General features: G+C 42.9%; 1 protein-coding gene across 5 annotated transcripts in view; it reads left to right on the forward strand.

Annotated features, from left to right (window-relative positions):
• LOC108627249 (Ankyrin-repeat, SH3-domain, and Proline-rich-region containing Protein) overlaps window positions 1-26,060 on the forward strand; it is an 83,679-nt gene extending 57,619 nt beyond the window's left edge. For all 5 annotated transcript variants that reach the window (XM_018028417.2, XM_026815468.1, XM_026815469.1 and 2 more), the window contains 9 exons: window positions 4,686-4,826; window positions 8,414-8,540; window positions 19,859-20,106; window positions 20,490-20,994; window positions 21,108-22,569; window positions 23,138-23,863; window positions 23,949-24,115; window positions 24,193-24,392; window positions 24,551-26,060. In XM_018028417.2, the coding sequence (XP_017883906.1) occupies window positions 4,686-4,826; window positions 8,414-8,540; window positions 19,859-20,106; window positions 20,490-20,994; window positions 21,108-22,569; window positions 23,138-23,863; window positions 23,949-24,115; window positions 24,193-24,392; window positions 24,551-24,586 (3,612 nt within the window). In that variant the 3' untranslated portion in view covers window positions 24,587-26,060. The remainder of the gene's footprint in view (window positions 1-4,685; window positions 4,827-8,413; window positions 8,541-19,858; window positions 20,107-20,489; window positions 20,995-21,107; window positions 22,570-23,137; window positions 23,864-23,948; window positions 24,116-24,192; window positions 24,393-24,550) is intronic.
• Window positions 26,061-26,101: the final 41 nt, after the last annotated feature.

Genomic DNA, 26,101 nt, shown 5'->3' on the forward strand with positions numbered 1-26,101 from the left:
TTTACATTGTCCACTTTTATTCCTATTTTACTGCGCGATGGTCGAGGGAGTGTGTTGCCAGTTTTTATGCAGACAAACATACGGTCGGACCAGAAGTTTTATATTCTATTGCCACTTGTTTAATTCCGTATTCTCTGTATGCAAAATTAATATTCGCATACTGTTCCGGGTTTTATTAATATTTATTTGAACTGCTCTTCATTGATTGACTTCAAGAAGAAAAGATAAATTTCTTGTAAGACAGACCTCATCCCTAATTTTTCATCTAGTGATGTTATCGCATCGTCGCTGTCTCGCAAAGTTTTTTGTCATTGAGATACCTCGTTCTACCTGATCGATAAATAAATCAATCGTTTATCAGCGACAGTGGACGTTCATTGCTTCCTAGCGATAAAACGAGTAGAAGGAGGGAAGGAAAATAGGGAAGTCGTGGTACTTGGCTACAAGAGACACCAGATCGGATATGGTTGATCGAGTAAATAATAGTTACGGCCACTTAAACTGTCGCGAGATAACTTTGCAAGCCGTTGGCCCGCGGGGGATTATTTCAATGAAATTCCTTCACGATTAATGCGTTCTTCCTCGGAAAGTGTCCTCCTCCTAGCACAGACCCGACGAATTTCCTTAATTACCACGCTGGAATTACCACACTTTCGGTATTTACGACGCTTTTATCGAAAGTAAAATTACCATTGAATATATCGGCAAAAAGATTCATTACCCTTATCCATGGCTGTGTCAACTGACATGAGTCTCATAAAGGCTTTTTGATTAATTGCATACAAGTGTACATTGTCAAGAACGTACAGATTTATTTTCTTAATCTAAACAATTTTACAATCTCAGTTACATATAATTTATCTTTTACTTTGACAAGCAAGGGACAATAGAAACAGGAGGAGAATATTTGGAAATTGCGATTCACATTTGCAGAAATCATATGTATGTCAGTGTGCATTTGAAAACAGGATGGAAACGCGTTGCATTGATTTCCGTAGAGAATTGCAGTGGAACGTTCGAAAACTCGGAAGCTTTGAAAAGGGATGGGCGGTGGCTGAATCGTACGCCAGTTCGTGTCTCCGATTATTACGTAGAAAACTGTTTCTGAAAAAGTTAGCTGGCCTTTTCGATTCACCCGGTAATTGCCAGCTCGTTCACCGGTCCGACTCCACCTCCCCGATTTCTATTTTTCCTATTGTGGTGTTTTTTCGAACCGCCACACCGCGCGTCTCTTTGTTCCATTTTTCGCGGTTCGTCTGCATGAGAATTGCGCGATCCGATAGTCAAATTTCCCATTTTTCCTACTAAATTTATTATGCGATTTTAATAGATGCTCCGTTGTTTAATAATACAAGAGGCAACTAACACTTGGAGCTATTTACCGTAAAAGCGTTGAATTTATTTCTTGAAATCGGCGCCGCAGCGCGAAATACGAGCAATTTATTTGATCCAGGAGATTTCCTAGAGAAAGATTCATACAACACAGAGAGAGGAACAGTTTCAAATCCACCCGTTAAGAGGTGATTGCGAGGCTCACGCTTAACCTTGCCTGGAGACCAGAAATAAGAAAAGTCAATATGCCGTGTTCATTTCGCCGGACTTAGCCCTGGTAATACATACCCTGGTCTCGTTTCTGGTTTCTTGTTTTTATTCGAACTGAAACAATTTCTCTAATTGCTCTCTCCCATCCCTGTCCGAGATCCTCCAAACCTTGATTAAAATCCGAATAATTTAGACGTCAGAACAGTTTTGCTTGTACGATGTAAATTTCGTTTCATTATCCCGTAGCAGATTATTAGCGATTATCCGCTGTTTGGTTAACTTAGATATAACCCACGTTAGTGCGAATTAGAGTAGACACTCTCTTGTGCTCAAAGTTGTTAACGGGTTTCCTCGTTAACGCCACATTTATCCTGTTAATTGGTCTTAATTCTCGTGTTGATCCTGCGTATTATTTACCCTCGCATCCGACCGCGTTTCGCCGAGCCGAACGGAATGGACAAACACAATTACTAGCGGCTGAAGTTAGACCAAGGACAAACGTAGGAACATCGGGCTCCTGGAGGAACGCGATGCCGAGACACGTTCTCGAAAATCCTTCGCCGCAAAGGAACAATTCTACCGAGAATTATTTGCAAACGGAATATTCAGAGGCTGTCGCTCGTAAAGCTGTCCTCGACGTTCGCGAAATGGAAATCGATAGATAAATATTTAAATTTCGATTCGTATCAAACAAGAATTGAATATATGTACACTTCCGTTCACAAGTTTTACGGCAACTCTGCCCATACCGGCCATCAAAACGTTTGATAAATATTTCAGAGACTCCCCGTTGAAAGATTATAGTGAAATATCAAATGAATTACACCTCAATAAAATTATACTTCATTAACTCCGCCTCGTTCGATCATACGTTTTTCAGTATATCCTAAGGCTTATGAACGGGGGTGTATGAGTAGACGGAGTCCAGGAAATCGCCTGCCTTTGAATCGTTTCCCCTGTCCACGATGCTTGGGCTTAGGGAAGAAGCAATCTCGTTCGGGGCGGCAATCTGGCGAAGAGGTTGAGACAACGTGGCATAGAAACACCGCTAGAGGCGGAATAATCGAGCGTTGTAAAAAGATTAACAAGGCACTGGTGCTGTATAAAAATACGATTTCTTAACCAAAGCGCATCGACCATGCAGAAGAAGAGAAAAAATTATGCGTCGCGAGGCGCAACGAGCTTGAAAGTATTCGACGCGAATCCGGGAATGGAGAAGAAGAGGATGCATTATGGATGGGACGTGTTCATATTTTCATAAGAAGCGGGTAATAATGAGTAGGTCCGTTACAGTCGAGTTAAGTTTACAATTGTTACTCCGTGATACTTTTATTTTAAATCGTAACACTGAGAGTCTCTTTATTCTTTGAATAATTCACAACGAGATCGTTAAAGGTATCAAAAGAATTCCTGAAATTCCAAGATAATCTGAAAACCAACGAAATTTCTGCAATTCGGCAAGCACAATGCTTCGGACAGATAGCTCGGAGGCTATCCATTCCTCCGCGTACATACGTACAGGATAATAACAGGGCAGAGTCGCATCGCGTGTCCCTTGCAGAATTGCTCGTTCAAGAATCGGCCGTGAAAAACACAGCTCGAGGCTCCTTGGCGCGTCAAGAAAAGATTCCTCGATCCTTTCTTCCGATCGATAGCCCTGTTCAAATTGTTCAGTTCTTTTCTTTGCCGAGTTGCGTTAGACATCCCTTTTTTATATTTAATCGTGCGAATTATCAAGCACGGAACGATGGAAGGTCGATGTTTAACTTAGATGACTGAGGATAGAACACGATGGAGGGAGTATTAGAGGTCTAAGAACGAGGAGATAACTTTCGCGGTCATCAAAGTGCAATGTAATCGAATTCGGATTAACGAAGAGAGCGCAGGTATCGTCGGAACATCAAGAAAATTGAATCGCCGGTTAACGAGCGACGATGAAGTTTCCTCGATTTCTCCCGCTCGTTCGTCCGTTGATCCTTTGCATTAAAGATTACCTTCGCCATCGACTCGAGTGGAATGGAAGTGTGTTCGTCATTTTCCACGACCGAAAAGGGTGAGAACGCGATGTGGAACATCGTGTAATGCTTCGGTTCAACGACGAAGTCGATCAATTTCAGCGCTAATAGCTGGCTTCTCGCCTTAATGATGCGTCGAACTCTATGAACGGTTCCCGTGCAACAAAGCCCGCAGCAGCGGCTACGGCTGTCGCGCCTTCCTCTATTTAACGACAGTTCCCAGCCAATCTGGTTGCTGAAAATCGAGTTTGTTAATAATTCCGCGGGAGATAGACAGATATTAAACCGCGGGTAATACATCCTTTATAAAAATTGTTTAATAGACGGAAAACCGCTCTATTTAATGAGAAAGTAAGATTATTTTATTCGACCTTTTTTTGATACAATAAAATGTACGTCAGTTGAGAAAATTCTGAGGACGGAGGATGCAGTCAGTGAGAGAATCAGCGACGGACAGTCGCGCTTCTTTTCGTTTGACGTACGAAGGTTACCGAGAGTCCTTGTCGCTGTGGAATTCGAAGGGCCAGGTCGACCTTGGGATTCTACTTGGTATCGACTGCCGCGCGGCGGCCGGTCCTCTCCAGATGGTGCACGAGGTCAAGCAAAAAGAAGCGCGAACACCTCGGAGTCCGGACCTACCACTCTTCTTCGTCTTGGTCTTTCTTTTATTCGCGTTACGGGCCCCCCTCCTCGTTCTTCCATTTGTTCCTCCCTTACGCGAAATCGCGTAATGCTTGCGAATCCCTTGTTCTCCTCCTCCCAATCGTTCGTCGAGAAATGGCAGACTGACATTTAGAAAACGCCTCCCGCGACATCCATCCTAGATTTTATTATGCAACCGTGGTTATCGTGCAATTACATTGCATCCATTTCCGAGTGGGCGGTACAGGTTAATTCGACATTAGAAATTATTATAATCGGATCAGTGTTCCTTATTCCCTTACAGTCGTACTTTGAGAATGGACGGAACATATACACAACGAAATTTTCATTACATACCTTTTCATCTCTTTAAGGGAGAGAGAGAGAGAGAGAGAGAGAGAGAGAGAGAGAGAGAGAGAGAGAGAGTAACAACGCCAGGGAATATTTGTAACCGGTTTTCCTGATGTACTCTTAATTCTGTTTCAGTTACCAGTGGGCGGGGGTGGTGCTGTGCTGGTGCTCAGCGAGCTTGAAAGCATGGCAGCCAGGCAACAGCGGGAAATTGCCCAGCAAAGGCGCCTCCTGGAGCAGAGAGAGGCCCGTCTGGCCGTGCTTCGAGGCGCACAGGTAAGAAGAGAGACGCCTCCGTTCCTCCCCTTCCTAAACGCGGAAATCGTTCTGGAAATTGCTCGACAAAGCTCCCGTAATATTCCCTTGGTCTCGGCCTCGGCCTTGGCCGATGCCACGATGCGATGCGTTCCTTCGACTTCCGGCCGTCGATGAGACCGGCTTCCGCTAAAGACCTTGCTATCCGGACGCGCCGTGTCCTTCCTTTTTCCACGCTTCGTATCCTACGATCAAACATTTTCACCGTTAACGCGTGCGTTAATTCTGATTTGTATTACGCGTTCCAAGAAAAAGGATTTCAATTCGCAATACCTACAGTGACTCGCTGTATATAATATCAATCATGTTCGCACGATTCCTGCTCAACCATTACAATCCAACGTGTTTGCAATAAAACGAGTTGACATTTGATAAGTCTACGTGAGGAACGGAGTATTACCTGCTATCTTTATTAGTTATAAAACGATTAGAAAAATTGAAATCGACGGTGACTAAACGAAACGACACTCTGTGTTCCACGTAAGATCCTTTACGCAGTATTCAGTATCTTACGTTAGCTTTTTATAGCCGGCGAAAGGCGATAAAGTAGTTCGTAAAGATCCTTCGTTATAACCTTCGACGAATATAAAACCTCCGAATGATCCTCGACTTTCGTCGGCTACTGCGACCATCGAACGCCCCGCACGGAGAACGAAAAGCGAAGTGCGCCCGCTGAATAATCCATGAATAATTAACATCAATAATAAACTAGCAGTCAGTCTTTACCTACTTATTATCAATGGAATAATTGTTTTTTTCATATGATTCTCCGAATCTCGTTGTTTATCAACGCCGAGTCAGAGTTTCATCGCGAATTCGCGTTGGCAGCAAAATTTATCGCTTACATAATAAAGCATCGTCGCCAACTGGAGCTGCTTGCCTCGTAATTCTCGATTAGGCTAAGCGTTCTGTTCCCCCAAACAGGCCTTGCCCTGTGTACTCTCGCGCGAAATCCGCTTGCGAAGCTGCGCGGTTTATGACGCGTTCTCGTATATCCTTTGCTGGCCTGGAGAGTCGTACCTTTGCTTTTAGAACTATCTACTATCCAGGATGTCGTAACGGTTCGCCATGAGATTCATGCTCGCGAACTGGCGGTAGGATACACCTTCCGGAGGTTGAAGTTACACTCGCAGCGAACACCTGCTTCGAACCGGGTAAATAATTAGCGGGTTTCTATCCTTCGAGCAGGGATCGGACCGCAGAGCAACCAGCTATTACATCCATCCTGCATTGTCAGTCACTGTACTCGTGATCAAACTGCGGATGCATTATCATCCCTTACTGCTCAAACCCCTTTATACATTACTCTTTTTTTTATATTATTATCTATCTCGTACACACGTATGCATTTTGTTCTTCATTTTTTTAAACCCACATCAACGTTTGCCTCTTTCCATTCATAGTTCTAGTAATTTAATAAATTTCCCAAATACACAAGTAATGGTCCCACTATTCCTTGAACAATCAGAAATATTTTGCATCAGAGAGTCAGGTGTTTCTCGTGGAGCGCGGGTCGAATCGCATGCGTGTCTTCCATGTGACGCGTGAAAACGATAAAAGGAAGAGAAAAAGAAGCGAAGGCAATCGATTTGTGTCTACCGTTAGGATGACCTTGACTGTCATGACCTTGGCCCTGAACGGAGAACCCGATGGTGGATGTTTCATGATGGATGGGGAAGCGCGAGGGATCAGGTGGAATACGGCAATTATATTGCGACACGACACGCTATTAATGACAAGCTTACCTTGCATGATTCCTTTGACTCTTATGAGTAGACCGCGGATTTTTATGCAAAATAAAATATTTGTGGCATCAATTTAAATTTGCTTAATCATTTGAACATCGCGATGCGCGTGCAGCTTTTAATATTTTACATATCCTTATATTTTCTGTTGAATTTTTCTGTAAATGCATACGATATCTAATGTACTAAAAAGAAAGCGTTCTCACAATTTTATGAATTCCAAGTGCGATTGAATAAGCATCTCTATATGGGTGACTTCTATATAAAAACTCTGCTTCCCGTAATTTTCTGCAATATTACCTCCTTTGAGATTTTGTGCAATTTTATGAACGAATTTCGATAACGTAAAATTGCATCACGGATTTCAGCTTATCGGTAGACGATCGAGTAACGAGCGGCCAAAAAGCAGCGCCTGGCTTCAGAGTAGAGAGATGGGAGCGATTTGAAAATCGCCGATTAAGCTCGATCCGCTTAGCGCGCGATTTTAATCAGGTCGCCCTCTTACATCCTCTTGCGTAACGCGTATTTTTCCCGAGGAGCAGCTCGCAAGAGAACGCTTCCTTGTCTCGGGATGTGCTTAGCACTCGACTCGACACGCGTATAACGAGCCTCCTCTTCTGCGATATTAACAAGATTAAGAACGTCGCGCCCTTCGCCTACTTCGTGTCTCGTCGCGTAGCTCTAATCTCCTGCGCGCTCCTCCTTACTTTGAACAACAAATTCAGGCGCTCCGTCGGATGTCGACAATTGCTTTGAAAAATGTACAGGGGAGCTCTTGTAATTTGTAAAGCAGTTTATCGTAATTTACTCAATTAGTTACCTCGAAATCCCTTTACCTTTGATTCACGGAACTTCTGAAACTCTAAAGTATAATTCCCTGTAGAATTTTGTCTCCCATCGCTTTCAATATAGAAGCGCATCGTTCATCTCGATAAAATCGACCCGGTAAAACCCCGTGACGTACTCGAGGAGACGCGCGTCGTCGGTCGCGCAACGAAGGCGGCAGATTCACGAACGATTCAAACTAATACGAGGTAGGGTAGAGCGACGACAGGACTCAGCCGGGATTTCGTACGACCTGAAAGCCTTAATCCCAGTCGCCGTGGCTCTATTCCGGGACGAGGACGAGGACGAGATTCGATACCCTGAAGATGGAAAGTTTTATTCTCGGTCGGTGAATCCTCCGTGCGGTGAATATCAGACCTGGCCGGTTTTCTTCATAAGCTCGGCGAGTTTTTAATGGCTACAATGTACATGGTACAGAAAATCTCTGTGAGCCTACAATATGACCTCTAATTTGGATAGATGCTTTTCGAGAGATTACTAGATTCTGACCAAAAGATACTTCTAAAATAGTACCCGTCTCCATTCTTCAGATTTTTAGATTGGAATCTACATTAAATTAATTCAAATTATTTTAATTTTGGAACGCTTATACAAATTCAGTGAATCGACGACAAACCTCCTTTTTATAGTGGCATATTTTGGTCTAAACTGGAAGCAGTTTAATTATTTACCAGTCCCGAATTCGTCGCGTTTGTTGACCTAAGCCGAGTTTGGCGGGCATCTCGCGAACTGTATTAGTAACGAAAGCAGAGTAAACGGGCTAGCTAAGTCACTCGGCAGGACAACACAAATGAGCTCTTTATTTGATGACCGCTTGAAATATTCCGCAGCCCTGTTCGTCGATCACCATCGCGCGCTTGTTAGCCGACGGGTATTCACTCTAGGCTCGGCGCGGTTTGCGGCATTATTCCGTTGTGTTCAATCCCTGTACTCAGTGACCGTTGTTTACTGTTTCAGGAGCCAGCACAGCAGGACAAACTCGCCAGATTGAGGCATAGGCTGGACCAACAACAAAGCAAGCTGAATCGGCTGCGATTGCTCAGATCGCAGACCGACCAGTCACGTGCCAACAACGCCACGCTGAGTAAGTCGATTATCAATTCTCTGTATCTCACCCCTTACTCCTCATCGCATCCTCATCTTCTTGTTATCTCTCGTATCTTTGAATCTATGCACATACAATATGAGTTTCAAATACTCGTTAGAAAAGCTTAAACAAGCTGAAATCCTGAAAAACTTGGTTCATTTTATCGAATCACAATCCTTCTAAAGGGTCTCTTATGCTTTGACATAAAGAGAGGGAAAACGAGCTATCATTTGATTAAGTACCAGTCATAAGGAACCCTGTTTTATAACAGGGCACCCTTAAAACGGCGATGAACTTTGTTAATCCAGTTCTATCGCGGAGCATCGAAGGCATATTGCACTCGACAGTGAAAGTTCGATTTAAGCGCAACGGCGAATGAGCGGACAAATAAATAGCTTCACGAACGAACGAAGAAGAATAAAGGGGAATTTCTGCGTTCATTTTGGTGGCCGGGAGGAATATCGTTCAACTCCGGTACGGAGGAGGCTCGTTACGGTTTGATTCGTATTCTCGATCGAGAAGACGATCTACCGTAATTTTCAGGGGAATCGAACGTCTCGTAAAAGGAGCCAGCCACGGTGGAATATCGAATTCAATAAAGATTTCGCGGGCAAAATGGACCCCATTCGTATCGGGCATACCCTTCCTCGAAAGCCTCCGTCTGCCCGTTTTGGACACGAATGATGCCGGATTTACGGCCACGTATATGCGACCTCTTCTCTCCATCGACCATTCTTCGAAATCAATCCGAGATTCCCAACAATTTTAAATGTTACGAGTTCGGATTGACTCCAGTATTAAGACTTTTAATTTTTACGTTGAAAGAATAATTTTGCATCGTCTATCCTCGGTGCTGAAAACTCTTGTATCGCTGACCGTGAGCCCCTCAAATCTCATTCCCTTTTGAACGAGAAATAGCTCGATTAGCCTCGTTACAAGCAAAGCGACACCTCTCCCGTCCCGTGGTCTTCCAAACACCATCCGCGTAAGTACCTCGACGTTCGAGTGGAGTTCAGCTTTCGAGTGAGCCTGGGATCACGCGATCGCATTTAGAGAGAAAGCTCCGCTCGTTACGAACGGTCGCATTCGGTACTCGGTAGGACGTCTATCCCTTCTCAATTAAAACCGTCAGCCTCGTCATCCGCCATTGTCTTGTTCGCTCATGTTCGCCAAATCGCAACTTCTTCGAGCAAACTGGCAGTGACTCGTTATCCAAACCCGCGAGCAGATTAGCTCGACGAAAAGTCTGATCGAGCAGTTATCGCTTTCGGGGTGCAGTTTGTTCTTTGTAGGACGACACTGTTCATTTCCGGTTACCGTCTTCTGCGACTGATTACTCATAGAAATGCAAACGATGGAAATTCATCGGTAGAATAAGTTGGACTCACTCGGAGCATAAGCGTCGTGTCGTACTTGTTGCAAGTTTCTCGAGCAACAGAGCGCGGATCCTGTTCGAAACTTCGTATTATTATTCCGATCCAATATAGTCAGCAGAATCGTGTACGCTTTCATATTCGTCGCTATCCGAAATGGACTTACGAAGAGCATATACTCGCTTTGCAAGCAGATACCCTCAGATATTTTGGTCTGAAACAGTTGTCGTTTAAACTATACGCCAAAACATGGTTGCGAAGTATTAGATGGTTTATCAAATTAATTTAAACTTCAATTAATGGCGTACATCTGTCCTGACGAAGAAAATCTAAATGAAGTTTTAAACTCATACGCACACATAGAACGTATAGACCGGCGAGTGTATGCACAAACTTTTTGGCGTTCGTTATCAAAGCGGCTCTCCAAATATTCCTTCCCAACGAGATGACACGCGAAGATTGGAGCGAAACGGAACAGACACGGTCGTAATTCAGGTAAAAATCCGGCCATGGTTTATTTAAAAAGGGATCCTTCGAATTAAACGGTCGAGACTCGGAGCCCGGTTTAATTAAAGGGAGTTTTCCGCTTCCCCTCTCCTGTGCACGGTTTCGCGGACAAAATTAGGTGGCCCGTATAAATTCACCGTAGCAAAAGTCAGGGCGCAACGCGACGCCACGAATCATCCTTTTTCCTCCTCGAAATCGTTCTTCGACGCGTTTCGTTGCTCCCACGAGCCGCACTTCGCCTTTGAACGTCGTATTTACACCGAAATATTTCTCGGCCCGTCGAGATTTCACCGAGGTTTCATTTCCTCGGTATCTATGTCGATGCCGCTAGGAGTGAATTCTGGAGGTCACGGAGGAAAAGGAAGGAGAAGATCGTTTCGAGGACGGAAAGACCCTTGGACCGGTTCGACGACGTTCGATATGACAGAACTTGCTCGACGTTACGTCGTGTCGTCGTCGACGGATTTACCTCGTTCCGAGATAAATCCGGTAAAGTTCTTTGAACCGAGAGTTGTTTGGCATCGACAAAGACTCCGTCTCTCACAAGGAAACCTTGCGAGAGTAAAGGGCATTCTACAAGCTCTGAGATCATTTTCAATGATCTACACGTACATTTTGATGCACTAGATCGAATGTTTTTTCATTCTCACCATCTCTTCTGTTTTTATTGACACTTTGGTATATAAGTTTATTTTAGCATTTGTGTCGGAAGAAAGAGCATCATGAATAATAATTATAAAATCTGGATAAAAGAAATGATAAAGTAACGTCAAGAGGTCCTTTTAAACGGGAGAGTCCAGCTAAATGTTCTTTAAAAATATAAGGCCTTCAAGCGAAATAATATCCGTCGGGGAGTTTAAGGAAAAATTGACGAAAATGAATCGTCTTTTCGCGACCAACCTTTTCACGGAATAGAAAAATTTACCGGATCCTTGCAGCGAATGCGGTACGCGTCTGCCGACTGGAGTTTTGCGGGAAATTAATCCCGCGAACTGACGGACGTGGCTGCGTAATCGTAACTCCACCTACCTATTTTTTGTTTAATAGTTTCCACTTCATCGTACGAGCGACCGAACTTTTTTACACACCTTGAATTAGTACTGAATACAACAAATTTAGTTAAGTTAGTTAGAAGTTAATTAGTTAGTTAGTAATTAGTTAGTTAGAAGTTAATCTTATAATGACAGATTGACCGTCTTCTGATCTATAAGATAGAAAGTTAATTGAAACATCAATGAAATTAAGTAGCATTGTTGGATTAAATTGATATTTGATAGGACAGTTAGATGATGAATGAAATGTTGTCTTAAAATTCGAAATTGTATCGTAATCCATCTTCTCTGGCTATTGATAACGACACGGGCCTGCTGTTAATGGCTTAATCCCAAAGGAGATTAGTACGCACCATTCGCCGTAACGCGAGTCGTGATTCCAACAGATTAGACTGACGGAGCAAGTTAACGCGCCTCGGATACACAACGTTAATACTTATCTTATAGAACTCCGATTTGGAACGTGGAAATCCGAGTTTCTAACAGAGACAAAGAACGTTTCATCTCTTTCTGTAACAAATATTACATGTATACTTTTCTACGCGTGAAAGGTTCCATATTCAAAATTGGAACTCGGACAAAGAGTTTCATGTCGGTTCCTAGCGAAGCTCTATCTTTGTGCTCGTTACAGTGAGAAGACGTTTAGCAGAGATATTTCTGAATGATAATTCCAACAGAATTTAGCCTGCAAACCCATATCAGCTTTTTATGCGCAACGTACAAGTTGGAATAATTTCTAGAACAATCATGTCGTATCGCAGATCCCTATATGAAGAAATGTAATTAACTTCTCTTTAATCAGGATGTCTTTACCAATTTTTTTCTCTGAAACGAACTGGATTTGTTCGATCTAAAACATTGTCAATCTTTCTTTTCTTTCCATTCGATCGTAGCTTTCTCCATGAAAATTTCCGCGGCAAGTGTCTTTTTGATCTCGCGGCGGTATAATTCGGAGTCGCGGTGACCTTTTCCCGGGGACCGGACACATTTTTCCTCTCGAGTTTCACCATTATCTCTAAAGCCGAGCAGATGAAATCCAATTGTAAAACTTTGCCGAATCGATTCGAGCGCAGAGTTGACGCGAAATCAGAAATGGGAACGTGTTGCTGGAAATTGCGGAACTTTTTTCCTTCCCCCTCCTACCCCTCTCGCCGTACGCGCGCGTACGACGAGAACTTTCATTATCCCTCGGTTTCATCTAATCACTTTACGAGCCTCGTTACTTCTAATTGACCCGGTGGCCGCGAGTTGTATCGTAAAAATAAATCAAGTACATTTGAAAGGGAAAAGTGTTCATCGCGTCGATAAATGGTACGAGCTCGCCTAAATTATTAAAACGAGAACGTCGGACGCGGAAAAGGGGAATCCCGAAGGCCTTGATCCAATTGGAAAGCACACGGACAGAAATTTCCACGCAAGTGGAGGAAACACCGCTCTTACATATGTATGACGAATCAAGAATTACCAAGTACCTACTTAAATCTCTCGGTTATAGGTCAAAATGTGTATAAACCTCTATATTCGTTTACCAAATTCTTCCCAACTATCGTATATCTCTTCTCTTAAACGTTCTTTTGTGCACGATAAGAGAATCTCCCAAGACTGTTCCGAGGTCGTAACTCTGAACGAGGAATCGAAGGATCATTGCAACCCGTATGTCGTTTCAAACGATTTCATAGTTTTAAAAGCGAAGTCGTTTCATTTCTGAATTTAGAAAGTTGGAAACATAAATGTTCACTTAATCAGTTGCTACTTTTAATTGCGCGGTCAACGAGCGAATCGCATTTTTAGATCCAGAGAAGAAAGTAAGAGGAAAATCTCTTTATCGTTTGATCTTTATTTATGTATGAGACTTCTTCAACTTTTTGATCTATCTGGGAAGAATGGGACTCGTGAGTTTTGCAAGATCGGAACTGAGAACTGGAAACGATATTTCCGAGTCTGCGACGCGGGCTAAATTTCACGAACTGGGTTAACGCAACCGTGACCCTCTTCCGATCGCGAAATTTCGTTTCGACGTAGCAGGAATATGATCGAACGAACGTTGTTCGCTTTCGTTCCTGAGGACAAATAGAACTACGAAAGAACGTGATCTCTTCTTCTTCGCGAGAAAAGTCTCGTACAAATGTTCTGGGAGAAGGTTTGCACAGCGAGACGGTCGTTTCAGAACTTCGTTGGAAGCGGAACTAATTTTTCTGTTTGCTTTAACGATTAATCGTTTTGTTGAAAAAGACTTGGATTGCGTTTGATAAGAAACGATGGTTCTGATAAGAAAAACTGTAGTTCCCATGAATGTTCCTTGTACAGCAGTTTAAACTTGGAGGGTGGCTCCGAACTCCTGCAAAAGTTTGGTATGAACTCTACTCGCGTAGATGTACTAACTTTGTTTCGTTCTTGAAGCGTAGCCTTGATTCTATGAGATAAGAAAAATTTTTATTGAGGGAACGAACTTTCATTGGAATATTCTTCGGTTCATCAACACCAGTTCGTGCTTTCCTTTATTCCCCCGTTCGATCTTACATCTCGCGTAAACGCTCCGTAAGCGCTGGCCGATCGGAAAATCTCGTTTCCGCGGGAAATGAAAGCTGCGAGCAAACGGTGGAACGGGTAAGACACGCGATGGAGAGGAAGAGTATCTCACGGCTCCGCTTTTACATAATCGTTACAAAGTGTAAATTTTTCAAACGTTCTTCTCCGATCCAGACGGGATTCCCTCGCCGAATAAATAGCAGATTTTTGCCATTCACACAGCAGTTCGAATCCCTTTCCAATGATAGCAGAAAGTGCCTCCTCTCGAAAGTCGGTGAAGTTTTCGTTGCCAGAAAGTAAAACAGCGATTTGCCGTGCGACGAGTGTCGGCACAGTGATCGGTTTCGTAGCTCTGGAACATTTTCAGTTCCCTGAACACGGTGGCGAAACTTTCCCGAGAACGCTTTGGGGATGGCAGCCGAGTTTCGCCAGGAGATTTGGTATTCGCGTGAGAGCACCCAAGTCCCTTTGGTTCAACTTCCGCGTGTCGAAGAATACGTTCTCCCACGGGCGTGCAGTCCGATTTTTCGAAGGCTCCGCTTTTATTCCAGTTTTATGAGCGAGGTAAAGAAGGAAAAAACGCCGCTCCTCGAGGTCGATCTCCCGCTGCGTCTGCGACAAAAAGAAGGAGGAAAACGGTTCACTCGTTTTTTTCATAGTAGCTTTGTTTTGATTTAAAAAAAGCAAGACTTACCTTTACGTACGTCCTCCGTAAATTCCTGTCTCCCAAGAGAAAGTCTCTTCTCTAAATCTAAGAAAACTGAATTTTTCATGCTTGTCACGTGCATATGGGCTTTCACGAAGTCACTCTTTGTCTACATTTGTTAAATTCCCATAAAATTTTTATCGCTGTCATTCTTTAGAATAGTGAATTCTTTTTACATGTACAAAGTCTCGGAGACGGTTCGAAGCGAAGAATTGGGTTTAGTCATTTGATCAAGAGTCACTGTGTCAATTACGTTGACCGTCGACCAGGTCATATTCGCTCTTCAAAATTTTCGTATAATAAAATATTTGTATTTCCTCGGTTCCCATTTTAAAAAACGTAATACTTTACATACTACCGAGACCGGACTTGACGACACACAGATCCTGCGAGGGTAGAGTTTTTAGAATCGCTCGTCATTCAAGTACTGCAACCACAAACGTTGGGGCATTTCGAGGCTACGTACTGTATTTACGATTTGATTTCAGAGCATTCTTTAAAGACTCTTCCGATTCATCGCGTAAATCGATCCCGTGTGCAAAATTGGGATTCGCGAACGGGCCAGGGAATATTCGCTTAAAATTAACTTGACGAGACCGTGAACCGACTCTATAATCTGACCGGAAGGGAAGCGAGAGGGTGACGGAATGATGTATCGTCGCTTGGCGCGATTGTCCGATGACCTAGAATTCCATTATCGAATATCTCTGGCTATACCTACCGCGCGGCTCGCGAACTCTCGCTGGCTGGTTGTTTCGAGATTCGATACGCCTCCTGGCATCCGTGGTCGCGGATACACCGTGTTTTCCGTCTGTCTACGCTCGCTCCTGACCAAATGGATTTCTGATAAATACGCGTGCCACCGATATATCCGAGTCCCAGCCTGATTGAACTTTATCGAATCACACTGACAATCTTCTTTTGTACATTAACCCTCCAAGACCGATATCAGTTCATTTTTCGTCCCACTGACTTTGTAATCAATTTGATTCAACCTTTCGTTTTACACATTCCGCGAATCACGTGCCATGAATGTAAGATACGTTATTATTAGAGTATGAACTCTTATGCTTTTATGATATCAATTTAGAAAATTATATGTAGATAGAATTTCCTCTGTCTCTTAAGCCAATACATCCTTAAAAGTAGTAATATATAGATATTTCACTTTGGATGTTTTGTGTCTCCCTGGAGATTATATGCATTTTTTAATCTTCTACAAATGCAATTTTTTTTTATGAATGCATAAAGTCCACGGTGTGGTCTGAGATTGTCCTAAAAACACGTTCCCCTGAGTGCAACAAAACTTCGGTGATTAAATTTAGCGTGAAAAGCAATCGGGTCGGAAATCCTAGTCAGACCTTCCATTACTTTTTTTTTTTTTTAAACGAATCAATATCGAGGGTCCGCACCAGTTAGAAGTATGTGTGCTTGGGAGTGGGAAACCGTAAAATGATTCAAAGATTGCGTAGTGAGTCGGTACTTAATTCTCGCAGCAATGAAAACTCGCGAGGAAATCCTCTTTCGTTCTCGATAGTCGTGGGAAATCGTCGCTAGTTTGCATAAGACGGGCACAAATTTCCTCGACTCAAAATCGGAGAATCGACAAATCTCGCGACTACTTCGCCAGGATGAAACAGTTTCGTGCTTGCAATTACCGTGCTCCGAGATCCTCGAACAGCGATTTCATAATGTGCACATCGTCTCGTGCGATCGATAATCGCCGCAACCACAATGCCAACGTAAATCAAACTAGAAACAATTAACAGGGACCTCATATGGTTGGAAGAAGAGACCAGTTAATTATTCTAGCCACCTGATGAACATACGTGCACAAATTTTCCAGCAAATGCCTATAGTATCATGTTGCCATTTGCATATTTAATGGATAATTATTCCAGATTATTTTTCTGCATTATATTAATCCATGATGCAATCAATGTCTGCATAAAAGAATCGTCGATGAAAAATACATATAAAAAACATGGCAATATTAAATCATCAATCTGGCTAATGGATGGTAAATCCATTTATGTTCTTTCAAATTATGGGCAATGCGAAATGTTATGAAAGAAACGAGATAGGAAATGCAGGAAAAAATTGGATCAATAGAAATGGAGTGAACTGATAAAGAAATCTATTATGCTCACGGATTTGATTCCAGACCACAAAAACCGAACTATTTAATCTGGTACGCGCAACTCGCAGCGTAATTTCGATAAAAGCATACTATTTTCGTATAACTATTGATTCAATCTCACAATCTTCAGCCAATTAGTTTGGATGTTTCTAACGCTGAACCACAGACACGTACTCTTGACAAAATACAGACGTGTTGATGAGGTGTGCGAGTTGAACAGGACATTTAATTAAATACTGTATTTTAATTAGCATGTACAATTAAACAATGGGGATCTGTCAACAGGAGCACTGTTGTCGAAGCACGTTCATCAAACCATAGCTTCCAGCGTTGCTGCGCGTATCTTCAATCGTGCAGCGATATCAATTTAATTTATGTAGATTTAATTATTTAAATCGTTTGGATTTGCATTGTAGTGGTTCTCATGCTTTTGTTGAGTTTCAAGGATTTTCGCAATAATCACGTGGTTGCGGTGATTCCACCAGAAGCTAATCAAGAATGTGAGGTCAGGGTCGACCGATGAAAAATATATCATCAGTGAAGGTTTTGTGTTTGTGCAAAAATTAAATTGGAATTTACTTCAAGCATCGATAGTTTAATCATAGGAATATGAATAGACCTATAAAACACATTTGTTGATAGTTGTACTCAAAAGTTATACGCAAAAGTATAGAAACGTCAGTTGGATGTCCTCGGCTTAAAAAGAGATGGAAACATCTTATGAGGAGAACAGTCAAAGAGCGCTGGGCTCTAAGAATTTGCAAAGCAGCCGAATCAGAGAAGCAGGTGTTTCCAGGAGTAAACTTTCAAAGCTCGCTTTAGAAAGTTGCGGCATACACTCAGTTACAACCTATTTTCCAATTTTCGGTGCAACAGCCGTCTCCAGTCCAAAAGCTGCAAATTGCCACAACTTTCACCGGTTAAATTTTCCTCCGCAAATAAATTCGGGTTAGCCGTATTTTCAGGTAACATCATTTTCAAATCGTCTGTACACGTAACGCGTCTCTGTTCGCGATTATTTCGAATTAACGTTTATTTGGCTGGCGAGACGACGTCGCGAGAAAAGGCAAGAAAGAAATGGAAATGAAGAGTTTAATCTAATAAAATGTTGGCAGAAACCGATCGTTTCTTTGCGGAGCAACAGCAAAACTCTTTTCCCGCATTCTTTCTCCTTTTCCCAAGCGCATCGCCTACTTTTCTTCATGTAGCTCCTATCCCGCGGGAAATGGCACTAAGGCAGTGAAAGGCCAGCGAAGTTTGAACAAGACCGCAGTTGTATCATGTCGCGGGACTTAAGTCCATTTTTAGTCGAATATCGTGGAAATGAGAAAACGTGGATGTGTTCTTTGATGAGGTCAAAGCTTGGTTAAAAAATTTCTCTACCTCGTGAATTCCCTGAAGGTACTCTAATTACGCGGTACGAAAATACGATAGCATGTCGAAAACGCTGAAAATACCCATCCTTAGCAAGTTCTCGACGAGAAGGATCGCAATAAGCGTCACTTTTCCGGAGGGAAACGAGACACCGGAGACAAATAAACGAAACTAGAGACGGAGCAGTCGAATCACGTTCGCCACGCGAGACGCAGCGTCGCGTCGGATACATCAGGATCCTTATTCGAGATGTTCCCGCGAGCAACTACGTGCCGTGTTCGCGAGCTATCGAGGTGGTTCCTTCCACGACGCTGGAAGCTAGGAGGAGACAGCCGACGCACGGTCGAGTGGTTCCGCTCGCGACGTTTTCCAGCGAATCAAGCTGGAAAACTAGAGACAGACTTGTTGCGATCCGATGAACGATCGTTCGCGAAGACCGATAGTGATGGAGGGCTTCTAACCGGTTCGTTTAATAGAAAAAACGACTGCCGGATAACTGAGAAGCTTTCGTCGGGGAGATTGATTAGGATCGATGTGGTCTTCGGATTTATTTGACTTTACCAATATCATTCACGCTGTTCACAATGATAGTCAAGCTTCACAACAAAACTTCGTGAAAGATTTCAGTTGCCACTTACGGAGAACCCAGCTATTGGAAAATTCTGTAATCGAGTTTAAACGAGTAAGAGATCTAATTCACTGATTGAAAGATTCAAATCAAACCTGATAATTTAGTCGAGACGGCTTTTTTATTCGTGGTAATTCCCGCGCAATGAGAAAGCACCATCGGCTTAGCGTTTGGAAAGTTGGAAAAGAAGCAATTAAAGTAATAGCTTACGCGACAACGGTTTTCATTACGTTGTGGCTCGCGTTTGGACATTAGTCGCTGAATCATTACTCGGAACAAAAACGAAGGAGAGTCCATAGCAATAGAGAAAATGAGAACGATCCGGTGATTTTCGCGAGCGACTAAAAGGAGACTCCTCGTTTTTTCAATGAAAGAGAATTCCATCCCATCGAATACTCTCTCTGTCTCGTGGAAAAGAGACAAGAGGTATATTTGTTATGTATTGCAGCACAGAGTATCCGTTTCTCGTTCCCGATAATTTACTCTTTGACAAGAATATCCACGAGTTAGTGAGAAAGGGAATAAGATAACGTTGTTCCAGCGGAGATTAAAGCGAGGAGAATACGGGCTCAAAGGAGGAAAATATATAATTAAAAGAAAGTTTTCCATTCGCACCGACTATAGATCTATCGGGTGAAACGACCGTTTCACTTAGCTACGCTTCTCTCTCGCTTTGGAAGGATATGTTGAATCAGTCTCTAGCTTAGACTTCAAACGTTGGCCAGAAGAATCTTCGAAGTTGGATTGTCTCGGAAGAATGCTGTTCCAATACGAGGAAGGGTAGTTTTCAGAATAGTTTCCCTTTTGAAAGAGGCGTCTCTATCTGTTTTTTCTACTTTTATTGTCATATAAATACATCTCGTTTCTGTACACATAAAAGTGCAACAACAAATCCACTTTCACAGTTTTATAAATGAAAACCTTCTCGCAACCCTTTTCGCTCTTGTAGCGACAACTAAACTCTTGCTACTTTGAAAGAAAAATACGTTTTTTTCTATTTTCGCAGCCTCGGACTTGGACTGCATAAGAGCGTTGTTCAATGAGAAGGAGAAGGAACTCTCGCTGGCGGTGGCGAAGGTCGAGGAGCTGACGCGACAACTCGAGGAGCTGCGGGGCCGGCAGAACGCTGCCGGGACCGGAAACGGAGGTGGAGGTGCCGGAGGCGTTGGAGGCGGAGGCGGAGGCGGCGGCGGAGCCGGACACTTGTCGACGCCGGCCAGCGCCGAGCTGGAGAAACTCAGGAGAGAACTTATGGTGAGCCCTTTTTCTCCCTTTCGGGATTTCACTTCGCGTTTCATAGCTTCTATTTGCAGTAAATTTCAACTGTTCGTTCAAACATTTTAATCGCGGACTTCGAATAAATTTTTTGTTAGAGGATTGAGTCTCGAAGTTACCTTACCATTAGCGATGGCTTGCGAATTTGTAGTAATCGACTAATCTAGTATTCTCAGGATGTTTCAACTAGAATGGAGTTCAGAGACAGCTTAGTTAAATAGTCCAGTTAGTCTAGTGATCCGGCAAATGAGACTGCCAGAACTTCAATTCCATTAGCATAAATTCTATTGAACAGTTTTGTAAGTAGCCGAGCTTCCGTGCTCGAGTTGCGACGAGTTTTGTATATTTTTCTGTATCGACAGTACCGTAACAAGATGAATGAGCAGCAGAATCAGGTGGTGTCTCAGCAACGGTTAGCTCTGGCGCAACGTCAGGCCGAGATGGCTTCGATAGACGCGAGGATAGCTCAACTTCAGGGTCGGCTTCAGCGTAAAAGAGCCTTGAACCAGCGACTGAGCCAACAATTGGACTCCGGAAACCGTACGAACGCGAACACCGGTTTCACGGAGTCGAAGCTGGATTTTAACGCCGGCGGGAAGTCGAGACCAGCCGGAAATATAGCAGCCATCGAGCCGTATTCCCACATACCAAACGACAATGACTTCAATCTGAACAAGAACGACCCGAAGTACCAGACACTGCCGTACAATACCAAATTCACGGTGAACTTCAAAGCTGCCGAGGATGATGTTAACAAGAACAAGATTCAGCACTCGGCTAGTGCTTCGCAGCTAGGACAAAGAGCAGGTTTCGGTCAACAGTTCGGACATCAGATTGCTCACAGCCAATCTCAATCCCACATTCAAGGTAATTGTCACTTGTAATTGGTGTAACGTAATCAAAAGCTCGGTAGGCTCGTTTGAAATTTGATTTACTAGAATCATAGTGTTAATTAACCGCGATTGGATTGATGTTCCCAGGCCAGTCGCAATTATTGGGCACCAATCAGCAACAGCACAATCAGAACCTGCCTGGTCAACCCGTGAACGTGCAGCAGACTTGCAACAATAATAATAACAATAATAATAATAATAACGCGAATAGTACGAACAACAATTTACTAGGCTCGCACAACTTCGGCTCGGAAGGGTTATCGCAGAATCTTCGGATCCATCATCAACAGCAGTCCCAAACTCAGCAGCAGCACGGAAATGTACAGCAGAAACAGCACAATGTTGGCTCCTCGGCGTCGAATCTTGGTACCACGGTGTCCATCACGCAAACACAAAATCATAGGAATCTTCAAATGCATCAGAAACCGGTATCGAGCGTGGCTCCGAGTTTCTCTGTCAAGTCTCAGATCTATCAGACTTCCTCCACGAAGATCCATCCCGTAATGCCGCAGACGTTGAGTCTAATCGGACGTGGGCATAGCAACGCGCAAAATTTTGTCAGCCTGAGTACTCAGAACGCTAATCAACAACAGTCGAATCAACCCGTTCCTACCAGCCAAGACCAGACGTACACGTCGAGGCATAACTATCCCAGTGTTCAACACTCCACTCAAGCGAACACTCATGTGTATCAAGCTCAGAATTCTCCCAACGCACCATCCACCATTCTCACGTCGTCTAGTGGATCTAGCTACGGTAATTCTGTTCAAAGGTACAACCAACCGCTCAGTCCTACGTCTGGTAACGAGCAATCCGACAAAATGAAGTTCGAGCAGGGGAAAGAGAAATTCGAGCACGTGTTGCCGGCTAAACATGAACAACAAAGGTACGAGCCGAATCAGGTATTCAAATACGATCCTCATCAGATGAAGTACGAACAGCATTCCAAATACGATCAGCATGGGAAGTACGAACAAACCAATCAGCCAACGAAACTGTACGAGCAGTCGAACAAACACGAACAACTCGGCAATCAAACGATCAAGTATGATAACGTGTCCAAGCCCGAACAGGGTAAATACGAAACCGGTCAGACTAAACACGAACAGGTCCACGGGACCAAGTACGATCCCAATCAGAATACTCAGCAGTACGGTAAGCACGATCAACACGAGGTGAGACCGTCGGTCAAGTACGAGCACAACACGGGATTCAAGCACGAGCCACCGAACAAGTACGAGACCGGGGGACAGCAATTCAAACAACAGGAACCGGTGAAATTTGAGAACAATCAGAGCAAGTTCGAGCAGAATACCGTGGCGAAACACGAGCATAATGGGAAATTCGAAATCCTGGCGAAGAATACCGAGTTCGATAGATTGAAGAACGAGAACGAGAGGAAGAATATGATTGAGGACAAGACGAAACCGGCGCTACCCCCAAAACCGAGTAAACCGAATCCACCGCCTCGGTTGACCCACCACGAGAAGATTGACAATTCGGGCGATGGTATAGGTGATTGCAAGACCAACTTGGGAATAAATCAAAGGTATGTTGCTAATCTTTCAGTATTTAAATTCGCAATTTGAAATGTCTATGTTTCTTATTTTAATTTATAAATTTAATTTGAATTTAAATGTGAATTCGTATTAAGTCAGCTATACCTCGAAGGAAAGCTGAGTTCGGTCTGCAATTTTGAGGACACGTAGGAAACCGATTACGGGGTTAATTATAAATGTTAATTAGTCCGCGATCGATTTGGCCAGTGAATCGAAGCCTATCTCGAATAATAGACACCGAAATAGAACGACTACCGTGTAGCCGAGACAATAGTTTAGTACACGCGAGCTCTTCGATCGATCGAGGCGCGGGATCGAAATTTCTATTTTCTAATCGTTTCCTTTGAAACGTTATCAGTACGCGCGCTTCTTATTAGGTCAAAAACCTTTCGATCCACTTGTTCCAAATCTAACATTGTATCAAAACTTGAAGCCTGTAATTCTAAGGATTAACCGTGTCGATCGTATTCCCCCGATTAATCCAATTATTCGTCGACAGTTGAGACTCTCAAGCTGCTCAGGCCCCAGCTGACGTTTCTGTTGTGTAATTTTATACAGAATAGAGAAAGAAGAAGACGCGCCGCCGATACCGACATCGGAACCACCGGAATCGCCCACGGAGAACCAATTCAGCAACCACCAAATCATCAAGGCTAGACCGTTGACCCTGAAAAAGGCGCCGATCTCTGAACAGCCGAAACTCCGTTACGCAAAATCGAATGTTCACGTATCGATAAATCGACGGATTGAAATGCCACCGGCGTTTCTATTTCCGGAGACCGAAATTCCAGCGGACCTGATGCAAACGGAACAGCAACAACAACCTCAGCAGCCGCAGATCATCGATACGACGGATCATTGTAAGAAGATCATCAACGAAGATGTGATCAGCAACGAGAAATTAGAAGAAGCGGACATCATTGATGCATTAAACGTGATCAACATCGAGGATAAGGCAAAAACGAAAGACTCCGAAAGAACGGAAAACGAAGGGAAGGGCAGCGAGGTAATGAGGAGAAAGAAGGGGAACCTGAAGTCCAGTACAGGAAAGGCGAACCTATCCAGGAGGGTCTCCTTTGACCCTCTGGCGCTCCTTTTGGACGCTAGCCTCGAAGGCGAACTGGAATTGGTGAAGAAGACTGCTAAAGAGGTTGCGAATCCTAGTTCAGCAAACGACGAAGGAATCACTGCACTTCATAACGCGATTTGTGCCGGTCATCTGGAGATCGTCAAGTTCTTAGTAGAATTTGGTTGTGACGTGAATGCTCAAGACAGCGACGGATGGTAAGGAACAATGTTTATTGTTTGAATCGTGTAATGTATACACCATAGTATGTGTTTGATTTGATTTTTTTTATGGTGATAAAAGGACTCCATTACACTGTGCGGCGAGTTGCAATAATTTGTCGATGGTGAAATTTCTCGTGGAGCACGGAGCTTGTATATTCGCCACTACGTTGTCCGACCACGAAACTGCAGCAGAAAAGTGCGAAGAAGACGAGGAGGGCTTCGATGGCTGCTCAGAGTATTTGTACAGTCAGTATGAATTTAATATAAGGATTTTTCGATCTGTATAGAATTACATTAAATAATTTGAACTCGTTTTATATCAGGTGTCCAAGAGAAACTTGGTATAATGAATAATGGTCAGGTTTACGCGGTATTCGACTACGAGGCGCAGCACAGCGATGAACTAACCCTGAAGAATGGTGATTCTTTGGTAGTTCTTCGGAAAGGTGACGACAACGAGAGGGAGTGGTGGTGGAGCAAACTGGGACACAAAGAAGGCTACGTACCTCGGAATTTGCTTGGCGTAAGTTGCTCAAAATCCACTAAAAAGTGGATCACGAAGACACATCTGTGAAACTATGAAAAAATAGCAACGAAAAAAAAGATTGAACCTTGAATTATCCTCGACTGTTGTTTCCTACATTCCATCTATTTTATAGTTTATTCCGTTGATTCTTTCAGCTATACCCAAGGGTGCAACCGGCAAAGGTGGATTAAGACGCATCACGGCCGGCGAACTTGTAATATCCGATGATTCATTACCACAGTATTCAATTCGCAGCTTTATCTCGTTAAGTATCATAATTGTATCGTCGCATTACGGATCGTTATCTTAATTTAATCGCGTCCCATTGTCATTCGAACGAAGCGTGAACGGAGCGTTATAGTTCTTTTTATATTCTTTTTCTTTCTTGTAAGGCGAAATGATCACTTAATGCCAACAGGCCCGGATATCATGGGTGAATTTCGTAACGAACAATCAAGATCGGGATGTGTAATTAAATAGCAGTTAATTCGGAATGATGCGTATAGGATATCTTGTACACGCGCGAAGTTTAATAATATTATTTTTTAAGTTAGTGAAAGAAACGTTAATGTACCTTTTTGTCTGCTACGATCGTTTATGACTTTCTTAAACGCAAAAAGGAATTTTAAATCTCTTTGCCCGTGATTCCACTTTTAGCCAGACAACCCATCTAGTTTTCGGTTTAATATTCATCACTTAAGTATACTGCCGTGCGATGAAGATCACTTAAAAAGTTTCTTTTTAGAATCTATCCCGACTGAAGCTTGGAGGTCGACTAAAAATCGACAGTTTTTTATACCATTAATTTTTAAGAGGCATTCTTCATTGTTTCTAAGTAGCAACGAAGCGATTACAATTTTTTCCTTAATTTTAAAATGCACGTTTCTACTCCGTGGCTCGTTGGGAAACAGAAACTTTTTAAACGGATCCTCTCACCTTCCAATGCCAAGAGGGTAAATTTTATGTTACGCATATTGCGCAGAACAGATGTAAGCGTACTTAAAATGCGTTCTAATTTGTTTCACCTAAATGTTTTCGTTTAGATGAAGTCAGATCTTTGTTGTGCTCATTGTTACGTTTTTATTCGTCCAGCGGAATTTTTCCAAATCCGATCTTGACGATATTCGGATTTCGAAAATATTCCTAAGAAATTATGTGTTAATCTTGCCAGTACGCACTTTGAACGACGTTGACAAGGGAAAAATAAAGATATTTTTTGCCCTGAACACTAGAGATTCGCGGAAGAATCTCGATGATTGCAAAACGGTCGCGTCTACCGTTCTTTTCTTTTTAATTACGTTACTCTCCGGATGGAGTAGTATCCATCAACGCAAAAATCTCTTAACTCATCGACCTAACACTTGGCTAAACACTTGTACGATTGATTAATTATTGCCTAGGAAAAATCCGAATGGCCCGATCAGAAAAATTCTGAGTGCGATCGTTGTTCTGTTAAGATGAAGATTAAACAATGTGTATAGCTACATAAAAGAAATATTAGTTTGCTCTCAGGATATTTCTGACATCCGCACGTACACGCGTATACATATACACAGAATACACAAACACTCTTACATGAAGTATGTGCCTTTCAAAAGTAATAATGGATATATTATGTAAGAATGCATGATATATTATGACGAATAAATTGTTTTTTAATAGAAACCAACTTTTTATACATACTATACGTTTATTGTCATGAAAAA

This window comes from Ceratina calcarata, unplaced genomic scaffold (genome assembly GCF_001652005.2).
Source record: "Ceratina calcarata isolate Rehan_Ccalc_2016 unplaced genomic scaffold, ASM165200v1 scaffold449.2, whole genome shotgun sequence".
NCBI lineage: Eukaryota > Metazoa > Arthropoda > Insecta > Hymenoptera > Apidae > Ceratina > Ceratina calcarata.